The 20771-nt window shown below is 33.3% G+C and overlaps 1 protein-coding gene across 2 annotated transcripts in view; it reads left to right on the top strand.

Annotated features, from left to right (window-relative positions):
- The window catches only part of LOC126744997 (cAMP and cAMP-inhibited cGMP 3',5'-cyclic phosphodiesterase 10A-like), a 112744-nt gene that overhangs the window by 6480 nt on the left and 85493 nt on the right, over positions 1 to 20771 (top strand). For both annotated transcript variants that reach the window (XM_050452632.1, XM_050452631.1), the window contains exon 2: positions 18735 to 18935. In XM_050452632.1, coding sequence (XP_050308589.1) covers positions 18735 to 18935 — 201 coding nt within the window. The remainder of the gene's footprint in view (positions 1 to 18734; positions 18936 to 20771) is intronic.

Genomic DNA, 20771 nt, shown 5'->3' with positions numbered 1-20771 from the left:
TGTAGGTATGTGTGTAATTATAATACTTACATTTTATTTTCATATAGGAAAATACAAAAGATGTAAAGATTTAAAATATTTTTTATTTTTGGATTTTGGAAACTCCGGTTGCTGGTGGCGTTTATGCTTGTGGGCCGGCAAGTGACACTTTCGATTTTTATGGCTTAAGCCCGATAGCAACCACCGTGAGTCAGAGTTATATGGCATGCAAAAACATGTTAAGATGGCTTTATATAGAGCAGCATTACTCAAAGTGTGATCCGTGAAACCTCCGGTAGGGCTCCGCCAGCAGTCATAATAAGTGAATGCATGTACTACAGTGGACCCTATAAGAATAAATTTACTAAGATAAAAATAAACAACCAAAAGGAAACGCCTACTTATAGGTGTTACTGGTACATATAAGAAAATTTAATATATGTACTATTAAGTGAATGCCCGACCTATTACATTGAAATGTTACAGCGTTACTCGTACGCCACCATTCGCTCCCGGACTATAAGCAATCAAATGACCTCGGTTCGTCTCGCTGTTTCTCGATGTGTACTGGTTTTTTGTCACAAAATTGACCAAATCAAATTAGTGTTAAAGAAGAATGGAGCGCTGGCTTAAAGGTGTTGCAAAAAATGTGGTTCGCTTGGATGATGCGTCAAATTCAAATCAAGGTGATATGACGGCGTTAAGTTCTAGTTTTATGGTTTCAAGTTCAAGTAGTAAAACATCTAATGACACACTGAAGGTGAAAAAAATGTGACGAAAATATGACGAATCATACATTTATCTCGGATTTGTTGATTCCAACGGCTCACCTCTTTGTATGTTGTGCAGCAAAATCCTTCCTAATAGTTCGATGGTACCTGCTAAGATGCGCCCAAGCAGGAGAAGAGCACACTATCGCTAAAAAGCTAATGAAACTATGTGTGGTAGACATAACAAAATATATGCTCGACGAAAAATCTGTAAAGCATCTTTCTACAGTGCCGCTTTCGAACGATGCAGTTACGCGCCGAATTGGGGATATCGCAGCAAACATAAAATAAGAACTGGTTTCACGGCTTCAAAATAACCAATTTGTCTTGCGAATGGATGAGTCTACTGTTGTTGCTGAACTGGCCATCTTACTAGTAAATGTGCGATATCCATATAAACATTTACTCGAAGAAGACTTGCTTATGTGCTCATCGCTGCCTAGTAACATAACCGGAACATTTTTAACACGATTAACATACTTTTAAAACCAACTCGATTGGAATGATTGCATTGATATTTGTACCGATAGAGCCGAGGCAATGACAGGTAGAACAGCAGGAGCAATATCACGAATAAAAATGAAAGCGCAAAATTGTAGTTCTAGACACTGCATCCTGCATAGCTTCGCGAGCAATCACTCGCGGTTAAGAAAATGCCACCAAATCTAAAATTTGTTCTTGTTGACTCAGTAAAAATAATTAATTTTGTTAAGTCACGTCCACTACAATCCCGATTGTTCTCAATATTATGTGAAGATTATGGTAGCGATCATAAAACACTATTGCTCTATATTGAAGTGAGATGGTTGTCTCGGGGTAAAACTTTGACAAGGCTTTTTGAACTAAGAACAGAATTAGAAGCTTTTCTTACAGATGTTTCTTTTAATTTAAAAGACCGTTTGTCCGATAAAACCTGGCTATTTAAACTAGCATTATCAGACATGTTTGGAAAACTTAACAAATTAAACCTGTCACTACAAGAAAAACAGGCAATAGTTTTCAATGCTAACAACAAAATAACTGCCTTTAAAGGAAAATGAGATTTTTGAATTACTTGTTTTGGTAAGAGAGAAATCAAAAGCTTTTCATTGCTAAGTGAGTTCCTGAGTCACTATAGTGTTAGTTATACAGAAATATTTTAAAATAAAATATTTGCTGAATTGGTGCAACATCTCAATGATCTGCAAGGGTCTTTTCAATACTACTTTCCCAAAAAACAGAATACAAAACTGAAAATAAACTCACGGATTTAAAACCCTTTTTCATCTAAATTGCAGAAGCCTGAAAATATGTCAATTCAGATCTATGAATAATTTCTAGAAATGACATCGGATATAATAATATGACATCGGATATATTCAAAATAATTTCACTAAATGATTTTTGGTGTAGGGTTCGTGATGAATATCCACAACTTGCCACAGAAGCTTTTAATGTTTTTCTGCCGTTCCCAACAACGTATTTGGGTGAAACGAGATTTTCAGCATATACAGCTACAAAAACAAAATACCGCAATAGACTGGATGCCGAACCAGACATGAGGATTCAACTTTTTTCTATGAACCCTGACTTTACCAAAATGATGAGGGATAAAAACAACTACATGCCTCGCATTAAATGAAATGAAATGAATCAATCAATCAAATATGATTTTAAGTCAAAAAATTAAAAAAAAAATTGTAGACAAAGCTATACATAAAAAAGCAAAACACACTTAGTGTTATCATTTGCTTACTAACTCACTACTTACGTATCTATCTTTGTTTATATGATTATTAATAAACAATTCACATATAACTCCTTTTGCTTTTAGTTTAGAGTTTAGGGTTCCGTTAAAAATTTAGTTTTTTAAAAGGGTTCCGTCACGAAAAAAGTTTGAGTAAGACTGATATAGAGGAATTAAGCTGTTTTCCTTCCAAACAATACCAGCGTTGTCAATTTGTTTTTTTAAGCCATAATTAACAATTAAATTATAAATAATGGTTGAGAGTTAAACGGTACATTTTATATTATTAAAATTAATATTAGACTTAGCAACATTTTAAAAATATTTCTAATGTTGATCTGGTTTTAAAGTTAAAGTTTTGAGAGTACTTTTTACTAGAGTAAAACTAAAAAGCATAGTACGGAGCGTATTGTAACACATCATGGTTCTCTGAAGCATGATGCCCTGAAACAATTAATATTTAAATGTATTTTATTCCTTATTATTATACATAATAAAACCGCCTCTTTCCTCTTCGTATACTATCGCTGTTTTTTTTTCGAAGTACTAAAAAAGAAAAAGTTGGACAAAGGATGTTGATAAAGACTAAGATTTGAACTCAGAGTTTTGCAAGGATACTACAGGTTTTTTCCCCACTACGTATTTAGGGCACTCTTTGGATAATTCTCGAGTTTTTTTTTCGTAGTTCTAACAAAAATTAAGCAAATTTCTACTGTTTCCCATAGACTAAAGTAGACGCGAAGCGAATACAAGAACTCTACATTATTTTCAAAAAACTTTCGCTGCTTTATCTTTAAATATTTTTTTTATGAATATTATTTTTTTTCGATAAATTAAATATCAATATCATACGGTAGCGTAAACACTTATTTAAATTGAGCGCACTCGTTCTTGCTCCACATGACATAGTCTTCTTCGTCGGCAATAAATAATATGTGTGTAAGGATATAAAGTGCCGCCCACACCTTCCGAACCGCTCAGCTCAGCACAGCATTGTTTTTTGTATTTTCACTAGGTCAAAAACCGCCGATGATGCACTGTATCTGCGAGCATCAAGAACAAAAAAAAATTTTTAATCGTTGTTTTTAATTAATTTATTTATTATGGCTTAATTTTTAAGTATGTTGGATAAGTTATTTATTAAAAAGTGTGTGTTTAAGGATATCCGTTATTATATAATTCGAGTGATAGATATGATTCTTTATCATATCAGGAAACAAAGTTCGCCATAGGTTTCTCGCTTAAGGTTGTTTCAAATTCAAAATCGTCTTTTGGCTCTCTCTTAAGCACACGTAGCAGTTATAATCGAAAGTTCTTTGAAAGTGCTCATTTTAGCAAAATAAGATGTATGCATATTTATTATTATTACACCTTGATAGTCAACGCTAACTTAAACTGATATTATTGACGTAGCAGTAGCAGTGATAATGCCAGCCGCGCTAGCTTTTCTGTGCGAAGCCATACCGAGTGGATCACCTTTTTACTTAAGCACATGTAGCAGTTATAATCGAAAGTTCTTTGAAAGTGCTCATTTTAGCAAAATAAGATGTATGCATATTTATTATTATTACACCTTGATAGTCAACGCTAACTTAAACTGATATTATTGACGTAGCAGTAGCAGTGATAATGCCAGCCGCGCTAGCTTTTCTGTGCGAAGCCATACCGAGTGGATCTTAAAAACTAAAGACTTCCGTCACCTTTGTTTTCAACCACGGATGTGGCTGTTCTCGCAGACCCCTTCCTACCCCTAGTCGGTGGTTGACTAAATCTAGAGAACTTACGCTGTTAACCAGGTCCGCATGCATGATAGGATAAGGACTACCGTGTCCCGAAATTAAGAATCTGATATTTATTTTGCTGCTTTTTAAACGAGTTTTAGTATTTAAGGTACTGACTTAACGTGATTTGTGCTTATTGAAAAGGTAAGCATATAAGAATTTTCATATCTTTTTTCTCATGCTCAAAGATTCTAAAACTCAATTTAATTAAATTGGGCTAAGAAAATTTGTCTGGCGAAAGCTTTATAAGTCGGGATTCAGAGATGCCATATGTAGCTAATAAAATAATTTTTTAATTTTTTTTCTAAATAATTATTCCTTTTTCTGACAATCACTGACATGCGACTTTTCATCATAGAGCTGCCCTTTTATTCATTACTTTGAACTTAAATCCAAGTGTATTTAAATGTCTCCGGAAGGTTGAAAATTGATTATACATTTGTAATGATGTTTTATAAATTATTTCAATTGTAGGAAATTCATTGTTTTTGAATTTATTAAATAAAATGCTACGTAATTCAGCAGTCTGCAATCTGCATTTTTCTTATTTTCCTCGCCAAATATGAAACGCCATTTAAAAAAGCTGTTTTTTGTTAAATAGTTCCGCTTTTTAAACTTAAGGTCCTTATTTAAAAAGTTTAAATTGAAAGACCTTAAATGCTTATTAAAACAAATCCATTTTGCATCTTCACTAACACACACACACTGGGTCTACTATCTGAGTCTAGGTCACTCTTCAGGTAAATTTTACTAAAAAGTCAATACACTCTACCAAGTTACTTTATTAACAAACTAAATTCACCTAACCTGACCTCAACACGTAAATACGTATAATAGCGTAAACAAAACAAAAATCACAAAAAAATGTAACACGGCGGTCCTAAAATTTCCTGGAAGCACTACTTGGCGCGACCTGTGAAGTAAATAATTTAATAATTTTTAAGAACAATATAAAATTCTGTATGTGTGAGTGAGATTAGGAATATATAATTACACATAGATTATTTATGGCTTATAAATCGCTAAAAATTTATACAAACCACCAGATTAATTTTGGTGGTTATATAATATTTAACTATTTAATTTAGTATAATTTAATAAAGCTTTTAAAGTCTTAGATTAGTGGTTATAAAAACAGGGTTTGGGTTTCTAAGGAAAAGTAATCCCCATAGAAAAATTAACCCTAGGTTTGTAGGTTTGAATAATTATAAAATTATTATATACCATTATACCATTCCATTCTGGGGTTCATGCTGTGCCACTCAATTTGAGCGCGTATTTAAGTTGCAAAAGAGAGCGATACGCTATTTACTGGGACTTGACAGTACAGCTCACTGCCAAGAATACTTTAAAAAACATACAATATTAAACTCTTCCTTCACTGTTAATATTTGAATCTGTTTGCTTAATCCGAAAGCATGTGTCAGAATTTCCAAAGAGGCCTTCTCATAACTAACCACTTAGAAAAGCAGAGCATGATATTTATCTGCCAACGCCATGGTCGGAATTAGTAAAAACTTCTATACTCTATAGAGAAAAAAAATGCACAATCAGCTTCCTTTTACGATTAAATCTATGACAACGTTTTCCTGTTTTTGCCAAGCCTTAAAAGCTTTACTATTGGAAAAGGCTTTATACAAGTAGAAGACTTTTTTAATCTTACCTTTTAAATACCACACACACACTGGCCCTATTTACTTTATAGTCTCCATCCCTAGAATTAGTTATACCTATATTGTGATAATAGTCGTAATTTAACTTCAACTTATTTTGTATACTTCTTTTACCTAATTTACATTTTTGTATTGTTTTATATTCTTTTTAATATCAACAACTGACTTTATAAACATTTAGTTGTATAAGTAATTTGACCATGTACAATAGGTTACCTATTTGTGTTTTTATTTTTTGTGTACTCATGTGTTTACTTGTATATGTTTAATTATTTATTTATATTAGCTTTGTCTACAAAATTTAAAATTTTTTGACAATAAAGCGATTGTATTGCATTGTATTGTATTGTATTATCAGTTTCGAAAATAACGATGTTTATTAATATACAGTGAGGTGACTTTAACTGGAATAAATTCAGTTAAAACCAATCAAATTTTATCTCGCAAAATTCCTGAGACCCGTCGATTTTTGTTTATTTTTTTTTACATTTCAAGATAGTTTTTGTATTTTTTCCCCTGCAGGGGGGGTCCAAATTAACCCAAACTTTTTTTTTTCGATTATTATATAATAATTTCACCGCAAAAAAAGCTTTCTCTTGTTATATTCTGAACGTGCGCACTAAATCTGAGATCTTCGTCGATAGTTAAGTCAAGATTTTTTTGTGCTGGATACATATTTTAATGTAGAATTATTTTTTTTTTAATTTTAAGTTGTTTTTAATAGAGCTTCTTTTGGTTTTACTTTTAATACATAATAGCTTAATTTTGTCAGAATTTAAGTTCAGGTTATGTTAAGCAGATAATTTTTTAATTACTTGAACATCATCTTTTATTTTTTCAGCTATTTCTTGCAATTTGTTATAATTAAAAGAGACATAGATTTGTGTGTCACCCGCGTATGATTGTATTATTTATTATTGTATTGTATTATTATTTATATTGTGATTTAGGTGCAAGAATTATATCAACGGTCTAAATAATAAATAGGAGGGGTGACAAAATAGCTCCTTGTGGCACACCCGACAGAATATCCAACGGATCCAACGTGATATTATTATAGACCATTTTTGCGACGGTTCGCTTAAAAATGAAATTATTAATTGAAAAGTCCACATCGAACCTATAATATTTTAGCTTAACTAGTCTAGCTAGCGGTGATCCAGAGTATCAAAGGTCTTGGAGAAGTCTAGAAGTACAAAAATATTTATGATGTAGCCTTCATTGCAGGCCTCGAATATATCATCAAGCAGAGATGGTAAAGCAGAAACTGTACTAAAATTCTCTCGAAATCCACATAGAATATTAAAGAGGAATTTGTTAACAGTAAAATTAGTGAATATTTCTCTATAGAGAATTCGCTCAAAAATTTTTGACAATGGGGGACGAATACTTATGATCCTTAACTCAGAAAAGTGGCAAAGCTGACGATTCTTTGGTAGTGGGATTTCCAGAACAGTTTTCCAGATTGTTGGAATTTGTTTCTTCTCTATGGCCGTGTTAACAATGTGTAAAATTGTATGATCTATTAAAGGGCTATATACAGTGCTTTCATTTCAAAACAATCCACCCTTAATAACTTTCTTAAAAAAAAAAAAAAAAATCAAATTAGATATACAAGGGGACGTTTAATTATGCATTTACTGAAGTTCTGTTCTTCACCTACTCACCTCCAGCTAACCTCACTTTAATATGTCAAATGGAAACTTCCATCGTGTGATACATCATAGTAAGCAGCGTAAAATTCTCTATTTAACGGTACCAAAAAAAATGAAATCGGTAAATGTGTAAGCAAATAGTTAGCGAAAATGTCTAGAAATAATGAATATTTTATTTACGCCAAACTTTGGTATGTCAAATGGCTACCCCATGGTGTGATACATTGTTTTAAAGGGCATTTATTATGCTATCAATTCTGAAATATTGCATTCTTGAAATATTCTATTTTTTTAAATTCTCAATACTCTCAGGTGGGGTTTTATAAACTTTGCTTCTTAAGTAGCCGGGTTAGGTCCGGAGACCGCGCAGGCCATTCGATTGCACCACGTCTGCCAATCCACTTTTCTCGAAAATTTTCATCAAGCCACTTTCGAACTACCAAAGTGTAGTGCGCGGGAGCTCCATCCTGCTGAAAATGTATATTATTTTCATTCAATAATATAGCACCATGTTGATCTCCTTGATTTTCCATAGATTGGATGATGGAAGGGTATATTGTATTTTCTAAAAGGTTTAAATAAATTTCGCCAGTCAAATTTTCTCCAAAAAAAATGGCCCGATTATTTCATTCCCATAAATTCCTGCCCACACATTAATTTTTTGGGGATATTGGGTATGGCCTTTCCAAAAAACATGCGGATTTTCATTATCCCAGTAACTACAGTTATGTCTGTTCACCAGGCCATTTAAAAAAAAGGTCGATTCGTCACTGAAGCAAATGTTCTTCAATATATAAGAATCGTCGTGAATTCGCTGGCACATCACTTCACAAAATTGAATTCTCCTATCAAAATCATCTTCTCCGAGTTCATGAAGAATATGAATTTTATAAGGAAAAAACTTATTTTTTTGTATGTACAAAACCAGTGGAAATATTTGTTAGTTTTGCGGCCTTTGGTATAGAGAAAATTGGATCCATAGCAAATTGTCCTAGTACTTCAACTTGGCATGCTTCATCGACAACTCTATTTTCATATTTTTTCTTATTGCAAATCGATCCCGTCTCTTCAAATTTTCGTATCAATTCTAATACGTATTTATGGCTTACGTTTTTATCTTGATACCTTTCATTAAATGCTCTCGCGGTTTCGCGAGCACACCGATCTTGAGCTCCATGAAGGAAAATTATTTCTATTCTTTCGGCGTATACACCATCTTATTAACTCACTGTTTTAACTAAAATTGAAAAATTGCACGCGTCAAACTGACAGTTTTAACAATAATAAATCGCCTGCTTTTTAAACGCCTTCAAAATGTAGAGTATCGCAGTGTTTTTTTGTACCTATTAGGTAGGTTTCGCAAAAATATAAGTGAAATAAATACTCATACAAAGTTATAAGACTGCAAAGATTTTTGCAAAAAATTTGAAGACACTCTTTTTTCTCACAAATAACGGTACATATTCTTTACTAACTATTTGCTTACACATTTACCGATTTCATTTTTTGGTACCGGATTTTTTTTTGGTACCGTTGAATAGAGAATTTTACGCTGCTTACTATGATGTATCACACGATGGGGGTTCCCATTTGACATATTAAAGTGAGGTTAGCTGGAGGTGAGGAGGTGATTGACAGAACTTCAGTAAATGCATAATTAAACGTCCCCCTGTATATCTAATTTGACGTGTTTTTTTTTTTTTTTTTTTTTTTTTTTAAGAAAGAAAGTTATTAAGGGTGGATCGTTTTGAAATGAAAGCACTGTATATGTTATTTCGCACCACTCAAGAACCCCTTTTTAAAAAAAATCTATTTATTAAATATTAAAATTTAAACTGGCATAGTTTCTGCCTATAATTATTCTTTAATTAATCTGTAATTAATCTGTTTTTTACAATAAAACATAAACCTATTTATACTAAATCTAACTGCTGACTACGTAAGAACTGTAGATTCCATAATATGGTGTGATTCGATTCAAGGATGCTGATTTAGCGGTTCCCATGAGAAAGGTCGCCCACGTGCATGGGAAGATCCAATATAACAGCTCCCCATCAAATAAAAAAGTTGATGCTATGCAACAACTTTTAAATTGAGCTTAACTGGATGGTTTCTTCCCGGATCGGGTCTTCTGGATGGATGCTGGTTCGTCTCTTGGGAACCAGTCTTTTTAGTAGATTGGTTCCAGGTCTTGGTCGTGGTGGTATGTCATCGGTTGCAGGAAGGCTTAGTCTAAGCGGCTTGCGACGTCGACATTTGCAGAATATGTACAAAACGATGAGGGTTACTACCAAAATTGTTGTCAGGATAATAAACCAGTGGACATGCTTGGTTATACAGGGCTCTTCGAGTAGCTTCTCCAGTGGCTCGGAATACTGATTCAGCTTATGTTGAGCCACATTCAGGTCGTCAGCGTTGAGGTTGCTGAGCTTAAGGGGCTTCAGTTCGGGAACATGGAACTTGGTTGGGAAGCTCTTGCAACAGTCGTACGGTATCAAGACAGGGTGACTTCTATAGGTAACATTTTTGTAGACTTCTATTGGGTAATTAGAGTGAACCCTGGTACTGCCAATAAAGGAGTTGCATTGGGGTTGGCGTCTGAGAAAGGTGTTCCCTCAGATGATTTTCGTCGCAACTTCTGTTTTTCCACACTGGGTGGTTACTGGTAGGGGTCCTGAGACGGTTATTAGCCAGTAGTTTTGGTCCAACTCTTGCACATGATAGTCTGACGTCTGAAGAATGGAAGTTTGACAAGTGATCGGTAACTGGGTACTCTGCCTCAGTAGCTGTGCCTCACATATTGCATCGCTATCTATGGAATATTGTAGGAGGTTGGAACAAATGTAGCTATTGATTTGAACCAGTTTGCAGTTATCCAGGATTGGAGGTAAAATGTAGAGTAGAGAATCGTCATCACACGCAATGTATTTATTTATTGTTGGAATTACATGAGAGAGACCTGTTCGATTATCCAAAATTGGGATAGGAAAGTTTCGGTATAGGGTATAGGTTTCAGGTTCAAGTAATGGAATGTTAAGCACAAATACTATTTTGTTTTCAATTTGAAAGGCTTGCAATTCTATTACATCAAGATACTGAGCAGCGTATTGAAGGTAGGTAGGGAACGGTAAATTATTCTTTGAAAGAGATCGCGAGACTTTTTGTAGAGAATTGATTAAATCCCTTGGGTTTATGATTGAGCTATGTAAAATCTTTGGGCGAGCAAACGTTACGGAGTTTAAAAGATCATTTAAATAATTTTCCAAATAAACATAACTTTCCATTAAAAACTCGCAAAGCTCTAAAGTTTTTACTAGGCTTTCATAAAACTTCAATGTATCTGAAATGTCTATCATTGATGTTTTTATTTCTTTAATATCGTGATTGAATGTTAATTCATCTATTTAAATTTTTTGTATGGTTAAATTAAAACTTTTAATAACTGACGTCGTTACCGATATTTGGTTTTTTAACAGGGTTTCAAGTTCTCGTTCATCGTGCGATAATTTGTCTATGCATTCATTAAAATATTCGCCGTCAGACGAATCTAAGTTGCCGGTTATTGATTTAAAGATACTACCTATTCCGTTTATTAATCCGCGCTTGATTCGATAGGTATAGTCTTTAGTATCAGCCGTAACTTCTGACAATTTAAAATTAACAGAGTCAGCGTTTCTTAAAAGAGGACTAAAATGAGCTTGAACAATACTTTTAAAGGCGGTAATACGGGGAGAAGAGTCAACAGTTAGGTCAGAGAGGATAGAAAGTAACTTATCATTATGATTAATGGCTTGCCTTATGGGCTCTAAATCTTTGTACACAAGCAAGGTCCATTTATTATTTGACACTCTTACTTTTCCTTCTTCGTGGAAAAATATGCCAACCGTGTTATTTACAGGCGTAAGCAGGAATTGAGTGACCGCTGCTGGGATCAGCAAGAGAAATCTGAAATAAAATAAGAGTGTTCTAGTCATAGTAGGGCTTCAAACGATCAAAATTGACTTAAATTTTTCAATTTTGCAGAATTTCGATAAACTTCGAAGGGGCCATTAAAGAGGTTTTGCGCTTTGGTGGTGATTTGCGACTCTTTGATATAAACTTTTTGTCCTACTTGATATCCTGATTTATTTCTATTTACAATGCGGTCAAATCGAATTTTAGCTTTTTCTTTCCTGTCTTTAGTTCGAGAGCGAGCGAGTTTGTAATAATATTTCATAAGATTATTTAAATCTCGGACATATTTCGTTATTAACTGTTCTTGATTGTATAAGGTTTCCGGTGGTCTACTGGACGTGTGACCAAAAATAAGCTCGTAGGGTGTAAACTTATGAGTTTTATTTTTAGTGTTGTTGTAGCAGATTACCGCATACGGCAGAACATTAAAAGGATTTTTATCAGGGTGTTCAGCGCTATGGGCTCTAATCATTTCAGTCAGCGTCGCGTGAAATCTCTCAAGCGAGCCATTTAACTGGGGGTGGCTTACACTGGAAAACGTTAGTTTAATATCATAAAGTTTACAAAGATCTTTTAAAAGGCTATTGTCAAATTCTCGCCCTTGGTCAGAATGGATCCGCAAAGAGGTACCGTAGTGTTGAAAAAATAATAATAGTGTATTAACTACAGAGGATGCCTTTTTATCTAGTAGGGGGTAGGCTTGCATGAATTTGGTTAATCCGTCCCTAATAATTAATGCATAATTTCTAATCGGATATTCAAAAAGATCTATGTTTATTCTTTCAAACGGTGTTTTGGTTTCAGTGATTACAAGGGGAGTACTAAGATTTTTTCTATAAATTTTTACCTTTTGACAAATATCACATTTTTTTATAAAAACTATATCGCTAGTTAAACCAGGCCAGGTATATCTTTCTTTTATACGCCTGACTGTTTCGTTTATGCCACGGTGTAGGTCATTTTTCCCTGTGTGGTATTGATCTAAGATGATAGAGATTTGGTCTTGATCTGGTGTTAAAACGATGCCTTGACATATTCTTAATCTTAATCTGTCGGCAAAGATATACGAAAATAATTCGAGAACCGGTAGGTTAAGGTTATTTTTAACACAATAAGTTTGAGTAAGGTCAAATTCATTACTGCACGTGTAAAGAGCATAGAAAAGGTGTTGAGCAATAAATCTTTAATAGCTGGCAAAAGAAAAATTAAATATTTTCGATGTTTTACACTTGTGCTTGACAGGATATTAACTTTATTTTGAGTTTCAAATTCGATATTCTCTTCGAGTAAATCGTCCATTATTTTATAATGAAGATCTTCGAGTTTAGTTTGACAAAAAAGAAACTTACGATGTTTTTGTGTGATTTGTCTGAAAGTTGTGAATTAGAAATTTTGATTTTTAAATAATCAATAATCGACTGAGTACTGCATAAATTTACGAATCTATTGTAGTCTTGGGTCATTTCTTTATCGTCATCATCGGGTTCATCTTCATTGGAAGGAGGTGTTTCTTTACTAGTCGAGGGCTGATCTTCATTGGCGGCAAGGCTAGTAATTTTTGATTGAAGATCTATACAATTCTTGACATGATTAATTTTTACCCTTGAAAGAGCGTCCGCATTTTTGTTTATTTTACCAGGCTTATATTCGATTTTGTAGTCGTACTCCTCTAGTTTTAGGCGCCAACGAGCTAATCCACTGCCGAGATCCTTGATTGAGAAAAGCCAAGTTAAAGGACGATGATCAGTAATTAGAAGAAACTTACGACCGTAGAGATACGGGCGGAAATGTTTCACAGCCCAGACGATGGCTAAGAGTTCTCTTTCTATAGTGGAGTAGCTCGTCTCAGCACTACAGAGAGTCCTTGATGCATAGGCTATTGGGAGGTCCTTTCCTACAGCTCCTTGTGAGAGTACAGCCCCAATAGCGAAGGCACTAGCATCGGTTGTCAGAACAAACGTTTCTTCAAAGTTTGGGTATATCAGAATTGGATCGGATAAAAGAGACTTTTTAAGATCGTTAAATGAATTCATACACTCAATTTTATTAGGATTGGATTTAATGCCGTCCTGGGTGATGAGATGTCCCAAATAAGCGACTTCCTTCCTAAGAAATTTGCACTTGTCAGGCTGAATTTTTAAATTTGCCTTATGAAGACGTTTAAAAACCTTAGTAAGTCTAGCGATGTGCTCATGAATAGTAGGCGAATAAATTATTATGTCGTCCATGTAAACCAAGCAGCGTTCGTTCTAGATACCAAGAAGAATATTGTCCATAACTCGCTGGAAGGTAGATGGAGCGTTCTTCAGACCAAATGGCATTCGGACGAATTCAAAATGACCACTTTCTACAGAAAAAGCTGTCTTGGGAATGTCGTCTGGATTTATCTCGATCTGATAAAACCCTGAAGCGAAATCGAGCGTAGTGAAGTACTGACATTTCCTTGACTGGTCGAGAAGATCGGAAATATTCGAAAGAGGATACTTGTCTCCAACGCTGATCTCATTGAGTTTGCGGTAATCAATCACCACTCTCCATTATTGTTCTCCAGAGGCGTCAAGTTTTTTGGGTACGACCCATACGGGGGAAGACCAAGGAGACGTCGAGGAGCGAATGATATTTTGATCGAGCATTTTACTAATTTGCTTTTTAACTTCTTCCTTATGTACCTGGGGGTAGCGATAAGATTTTGTGAAGACAGGTCGAGTATTATTGGTATCGATACTATGTTTGATTTCGCTGGTGAACGTTAGTTGGTCACCTTTAAGGTAAAATATGTCAAAAAAGTTTAGACATACATCAGTAACAAGTTCCTTTTCTTCGTCATTTAAATGTTCAAGTCGAAGTTGGTCTCGTATTTTGGCTTTACGATCAAGACTTTTTTTATTGGGTTTTGAGTTAAACTTCAAAATATTTTCTTTACATTGGTCTGTGTCAACATTAAATGGTTCTATTTTGAGTTCTGAAAAATCAACTGTTTTTGGTATGGCATTAGCATTAACTATGGTGGTTAAAAATTCGCCACGTTCGTTGACTCTAACCATTGCATTTGGTAACCTAACTTTATCTTTTACATCAGAGTAATAGTAAGGCATCAGTATTAGACAAGTTACACTTGGGTTTAAAAATTTTCTCTGTCCGGGGATTAATTGAAATTAAATTTACAGATGCTGTCTTTAGCTGAAAATTTTCTGCACTTGATTTTATGTTTTCAACTTTATGCAGGGGAATAGTTTTAGAGTTCGTTATTAGCTGTTTTGCATTTAATTCTATTACGCATTCATAACGTTCAAGAAAGTCTAATCCTAGTATTCCATCAAAATCGATATCGAGGCCGTAAATATACACCTTATGTGGCTCTCCAGGGCCAAAGGAAACGAGGGTAGATTCTTGAATTTTTAATTTTTGATCCGTAATACCTTGGATAGTAAGGTTTTCAGGAAATCTTTTGGGTAAATTTTGAGTCGTTTTTTCTTTAAAAATTGAAATGCCTGCATCAATGTCAATGAGTAATTTAAATCTATTTGATGCATCCTTAATATAGTAAAGGTTTTTAGAATTTACAGTAAGTAAGGATTTTAAATGAAATGTTGTTCCGGGAAGTTTAGGTTTGGGTCCATGTTGTCCAGATTTAGGGTCTGTATCTGCGACTGAAGTTCGGCTACTGGGTCCTGGGTGTTGCTTTCTGGGGGTTGGCTGGTAGTTGGAAGCGTGAGAAAATCCTGATAGTCATTAGTATGAATAGGAACATCAAAAGAATAATTATAGTAATCGCCAGAATTTTCAGCATATGATTGATGATCCGACTCGTGTTGCAAAGAATAATTCGTGTCGTATTCCTCCTGGGGTTGTTCATAGTGCATATGGTGTGTCCTCTGCTGCGGCTGGGAATACTGGGGTTTGTTTTGACTAAAAGAAGGACGATTTTGGACCTGATTTGGATTAGCATTTCCAACATTCCTGTTCTGGTTTCCATTGTTGGTTCTCCATTGTTGTTGCAAAAAAACTATTTCCATTTACACCTTGTTGTGGTTGATGATGGAAATTTGGTGGGTTTGGATTATGACGTTGAAATGCCTGTGGGTCACGATAAGAAGGCGAGTACGCGAGAAGGCAAGTCAATACGACCACAAATTCCACATTTAGGCAATTGGGTTTGCCTTGGCATCATTGGTTGAGTTGTTATGGGGGATTTGCATAGGGGATTTCGAAGTTTTCTGATTCTCAAAATATGAAAACTAAAGCTCCCTACGGATTCTGGATCGGGCTTCTAAAAGTGTGGAAGGGTTGCTAGCTTAAATGAGTTGTCCTTGACGGTGTTCCAGACCCGTTAACAAGGTATTTAGAGCCATAGTCTCAATTAATGTAGTTTGTGCTAATTTTTGCTTTAGTTGTTAATAAAGGTGATTTTTGAATGCACGAATGCATTTTTGCGTTCAAAACTTGTAAACGGTTAAAGAATGTAAGTGGCGATTCGCCCGGTAGTTGCTTAAGACGTTGCAGGTCTTGTATAAGCGAAGACAAGTCTCTTGAGTCACCAAAATGTAAATTCAAGAGTTGTTTAATTTCAATATATGACATGGGGTTACGCGAACTAATTCATTGCGCTGCCCTACCTCTAAGTTTATTTTTAATATGAATTACTAAAAATACTTTTTGTTGTGCGTTTGCCATATTGTATGCGCAATCGCACGCATTGATAAAATTTCTTAGAAAAATTTGATCACTCTCAAACTCGGGTACAATTGAAAATATTTCAGAGAGCTTATAAGGCTCTCTCTCAACACTGATGTTCGCATCTTGAAAACGTTCTTGACCTTGTTCGGCCATTTTGTTAAATTTACTTAAAATGCAAAAGAAAATATAACAATTCAAATACTTGAGTACGTTAAGGAAAAATTGGTTAAAATTAAGTATCTAATAAATTTTATTTTATTTCAGGGAATAGGTTCAATAATATAAATATTTTTGAAAAATCGAACCGTTTCAAGTTATCAAAACACTTAAAAAAAAAATAAAAATGTTTAAAATCAATCAAAAAACAAATATTATAAACGAGACGATTCTTTACTTACAAAATTAATACTCCATGAGAGCCGTGTTCTCGTTCAACTGTCAGGTGGTTAAAATGCTTTTGTTCCTCCTAAAGACGTCCCAGTTTCTTCGCAGGTTCTTCTGTTAAGGGATGGAATCCGCCGCTACTAGTGGGAATTCTCCTGTTCTAATAGCGTTGACAAGATCCTCCCTCGACTGCGCCAAATTGTTATCTCGCACAACTCAAGAACCACTTTTAAAAAAAAATCTATTTATTAAATATTAAAATTTAAACTGGCATAGTTTCTGCCTATAATTATTCTGCAATTAATCTGTAATTAATCTGTTTTTTACAATAAAACTTAAACCTATTTATACTAAATCTAACTGCTGACTACGTGAGAACTGTAGATTCTATAATATGGTATGATCCGATTCAAGGCGGTTCTCATGAGAAAGGTCGCCCACGTGCATGGGATGATCGAATATAACATATATTTAGCATTCTTGCATTAATTTTATCTGCACCAACAGCGTTAGTTCGGATGCTATGTTGAGCGGAGTGTATTTCATCTAGTGTAAGTAGAGAAAATTTGAAATTAACTTCTGGGTTGAATATATAGGTGTTATAATATAAAATTTTATTATCTGAGGTATTTGATATGGATTGCAAAAATGATTTAAAACAGCTATTATTTTTATTGGGATTTGAGAGGTTACTTGGTATAATATAGTATTGTAGTAACAGTCATACGAGACACTCGTGTCTCCGCTCGTATGCTGTACCAGTACTGAATCTTTGATTTGTTTGTTTTGATAATTTTTTTTATACATCTATAAGTTTTGATAGTGCGGTGCATTTATGTATAATTTTCGCGTGTGTTACTACTAGTTCCTGCTTATCAATTCCTGTTTTACTTAATCTAATATTATTTACAAACTGCTTTTGTTAAAAAATTATACAACAATCACTAGATTTAATAGAAGTAATTTTTCTCATAGAGGTACCATAATAATATTTACTAACAACGATTTTTTAACTGTTACCAGTTTTGGTAATCTGCTATCGGAAAAAGTATTTGGATTTTCTATTATCTATCATAAGAATTATGATCTCTATATTGTTTGTATTTACAAAACTCCCGACGCTGACTTAAATATAATTTTTAGAAATTACTGAGCTTGCTTGAGTCCTTACCTTTAAAAAGCAAATTAATTTTATGTTGCGATCTTAACATTGACTTCTCGAGTGTGTGTGCTTCTTAAGAATCTCTCCAGTCGATTTTCGACTCATTTGGTATATTCATATGGTATAGTGACATATTAACTCACTAACTAGAATTTTTAAAACTAGCTCTAGCACCATAGAATATGTAGTTTCATCTTGTGATCCAGGACCCGTTGACACTACTATCTTAAGTTCAGGTTTCTTTGACCATTAAACAGTATTGACAAACTTTGTGTTGTCGTCAAACAGGCAAAAATTCCTCGCAAAAATTTAGCTGTATTTTTTCTAACAAAAATTTTGTACATTTCACGAACCTCTAACAACTGACTGGAATTTTCTCTCTGGAGATGTTGATACCAAATTCTCTTCTTTTGTCAAAACATTATCTGATTTAGCATTTCACTCATTCCAACAGCTCTATTTTTATATTAATACCGTCAAAAAAAGTAGTTGTGAATTAATGTTAAAAGAAAGGAAAATTATATAATTGTGCAAATGTAAAAACTTTACAAAGAAAAAAAAGATAGTATAAAATATATAAGAAACAAAAAAAATATATGGTATAATAATACGTGTTTTGATAGAAAATAATATTCTGAGAATACTAATACCGCATTTGCTACTTTTCGTTTTATACTAATAATTTTTTTGAGTATTTAAATAGGGTGCCATGTTTAATGACTACAATTTATGGTATACTTTTTGGAAAAACAAATTAGGTAAAACAGATTTTTAGAAATAACTTCTTTCCTTCCACTAAAGAAAAAAAGTTTATTTTAAGCAATTGTTTATTTCAAAATATAATTTGATGAAAATTGTTCGTTCTCTTTTAACCTTGGAACTTATAAACTTAAGATTTGTTATTTTAAGTTAATTCATAGATTTTCACATTTAAGATATATTTTACTATTTAAGTTTTACTGTTTTATTGTAGGTGTAACTCTCTATATGGTAGATACTGCCTCTGAGGAAATATTTCAAGTTCCCAAAAATGTAACTGATGAAAGGCACAAGGTAAATTGGAAGATTCAAAAGGGCAGTACAGTCGCGGCTTACGTTGCATACAAGAAAGAATTTATACTGGTTGATGATATTTTATGTGATGAACGATTTCCAGCTGGATTAGGATATCAAGGTATGATTTATTAAAAAGTAGTAATGTACCAAAATTAGTAATTGTGGCTACACATAATCGACATTGCTATGTTATGGCTTATCAAAGAAGTAATTATGCATTTATTAGTAGTTAAATAAGAATTTTTTATAAGTACAATTATTATTAGGCCATTGGTTTTGCACCATATTAGTTATACGATGAAAAAATAATTATGCAAAACATATCACTGTTCGTTTAATGCCAAAATCGAATTTATATGATTATTCTATCTATATATTCAAATAATTATTTTTTTTGAAAACTACCTTTAAAACAACCTTTAAAACGAAGGAAAAAAGTTATTTTTATAACCAAAATAAATACTATTAAAAAATGTTTCTTTAAAAAAAAATAATCTAAATACCTAACTTGTCTCCCGTTTTATCGTCAATAATGGACGTAAATTTGTCAACAACAATAATGTCACCTATCAGGTCCATTTTAACTTGCATTGGTATTACCAATATCAAAAATTTTCTTTTTTTCTTTTTTACTTTTAAAGCTTTTTTATTCTATGTTTTATCTTAACTATTGATAATATAAACTGAAGGTGTTTTGGTGATGTAGTAATGCTACAAAATAAGTACATTTAGTAGAAATTAAACCCATACACCTAAATAAGTTTAATTGTTAATATTATAACTAAGTATTTACTAATTTTATTGAGTATTACGTCACTACCCACGGCGCTACCGGGGTCGGTTAGAAGTAGTTTTATATTTTTAATTTATTTACCTTGATTACGGTAATTGAGTTAACTAGCAAAACGTTGTTAAAATTAGATCTTTTTATTCAATAAAAAGGACTATCGTTTTTTTCAATTTTAATAATAAAATAAAGTTAGATCGGATATTGAAAAGAAGAAACGAGCTCAGAGGTAAGTAGATATAATCTCATCTTCTGGGTATATAAAAAAATCTGTTATACCTCAAGTATTGTATTCAAGATTTATTGGAGATTTAATCAAATATAACGGATGATGTTAAAGATTTAGTGATTATAAAATAGTAATGTAATACCCAAATAAGTAAATAATTATGAATTTGTTACAATAATATAGATTTTGTTTTTGAAAGTGGTAGACAATGGTACAGTGAAAACATCTTGTCGAACTTGCATTGTCTTATTTATTTAATGTAACACGACGTTTCGGTTTGTAAGTATCTCCAACCGTTATTAAGTGTAAACTGTCAGTTTACACGACAGTTTGAGGTTCGAGCTTAATTATTTTAAATTTTATTTTAGTAAGGGCTTGACGTCGGTTATCAAAATTTTAAAAATATTATGCGGCATTGGTATATTATTTTTCTAATACAGGAATTACATGTGTAAAACCCGCATAGATTCTCTTCATTTTTCTATTCATTTTTTATGCTGTGCATTGCATATTGAAAATTAAGGCGTTGTTAAAGTAATTCTTTAAATAAAAGGCTTTAGAAGGCCTCCTTTTTAAGATAAACATACGGTTAGGCTATCGTAAAAACTGTTTCTCACTTCCAAAAGAATTTAAGTAAAATGGAATTGGCAGATTCAACTACTTTGTTTTTCAAATTTTCTAAATTTATTGACCTCAACCAACCCAACCCAACGCCATAAATAAAAGTCAGTTGGTGACAAATCGGAAGATCTTGGAGGTCATTTAATATTGCCAGTATCACTAATAAGGCGGTTAGGAAAAGTATTTGTTAAAAATTCTCTTATTCTAACTGCATTATGAGCAGTTAGAATTAGAGGACAGCCATCTTATTGAAAATAGACTGACCCCAGGTCTATATCGGGGAGGAGTTCAACGGCAGGAAGAACTTGCTTTTGTAG

Source organism: Anthonomus grandis, chromosome 15 (genome assembly GCF_022605725.1).
Source record: "Anthonomus grandis grandis chromosome 15, icAntGran1.3, whole genome shotgun sequence".
Lineage (NCBI taxonomy): Eukaryota > Metazoa > Arthropoda > Insecta > Coleoptera > Curculionidae > Anthonomus > Anthonomus grandis.
Note: the sequence above shows the minus strand (reverse complement) of the source record. Positions and strands in the feature narration are given on the sequence as shown.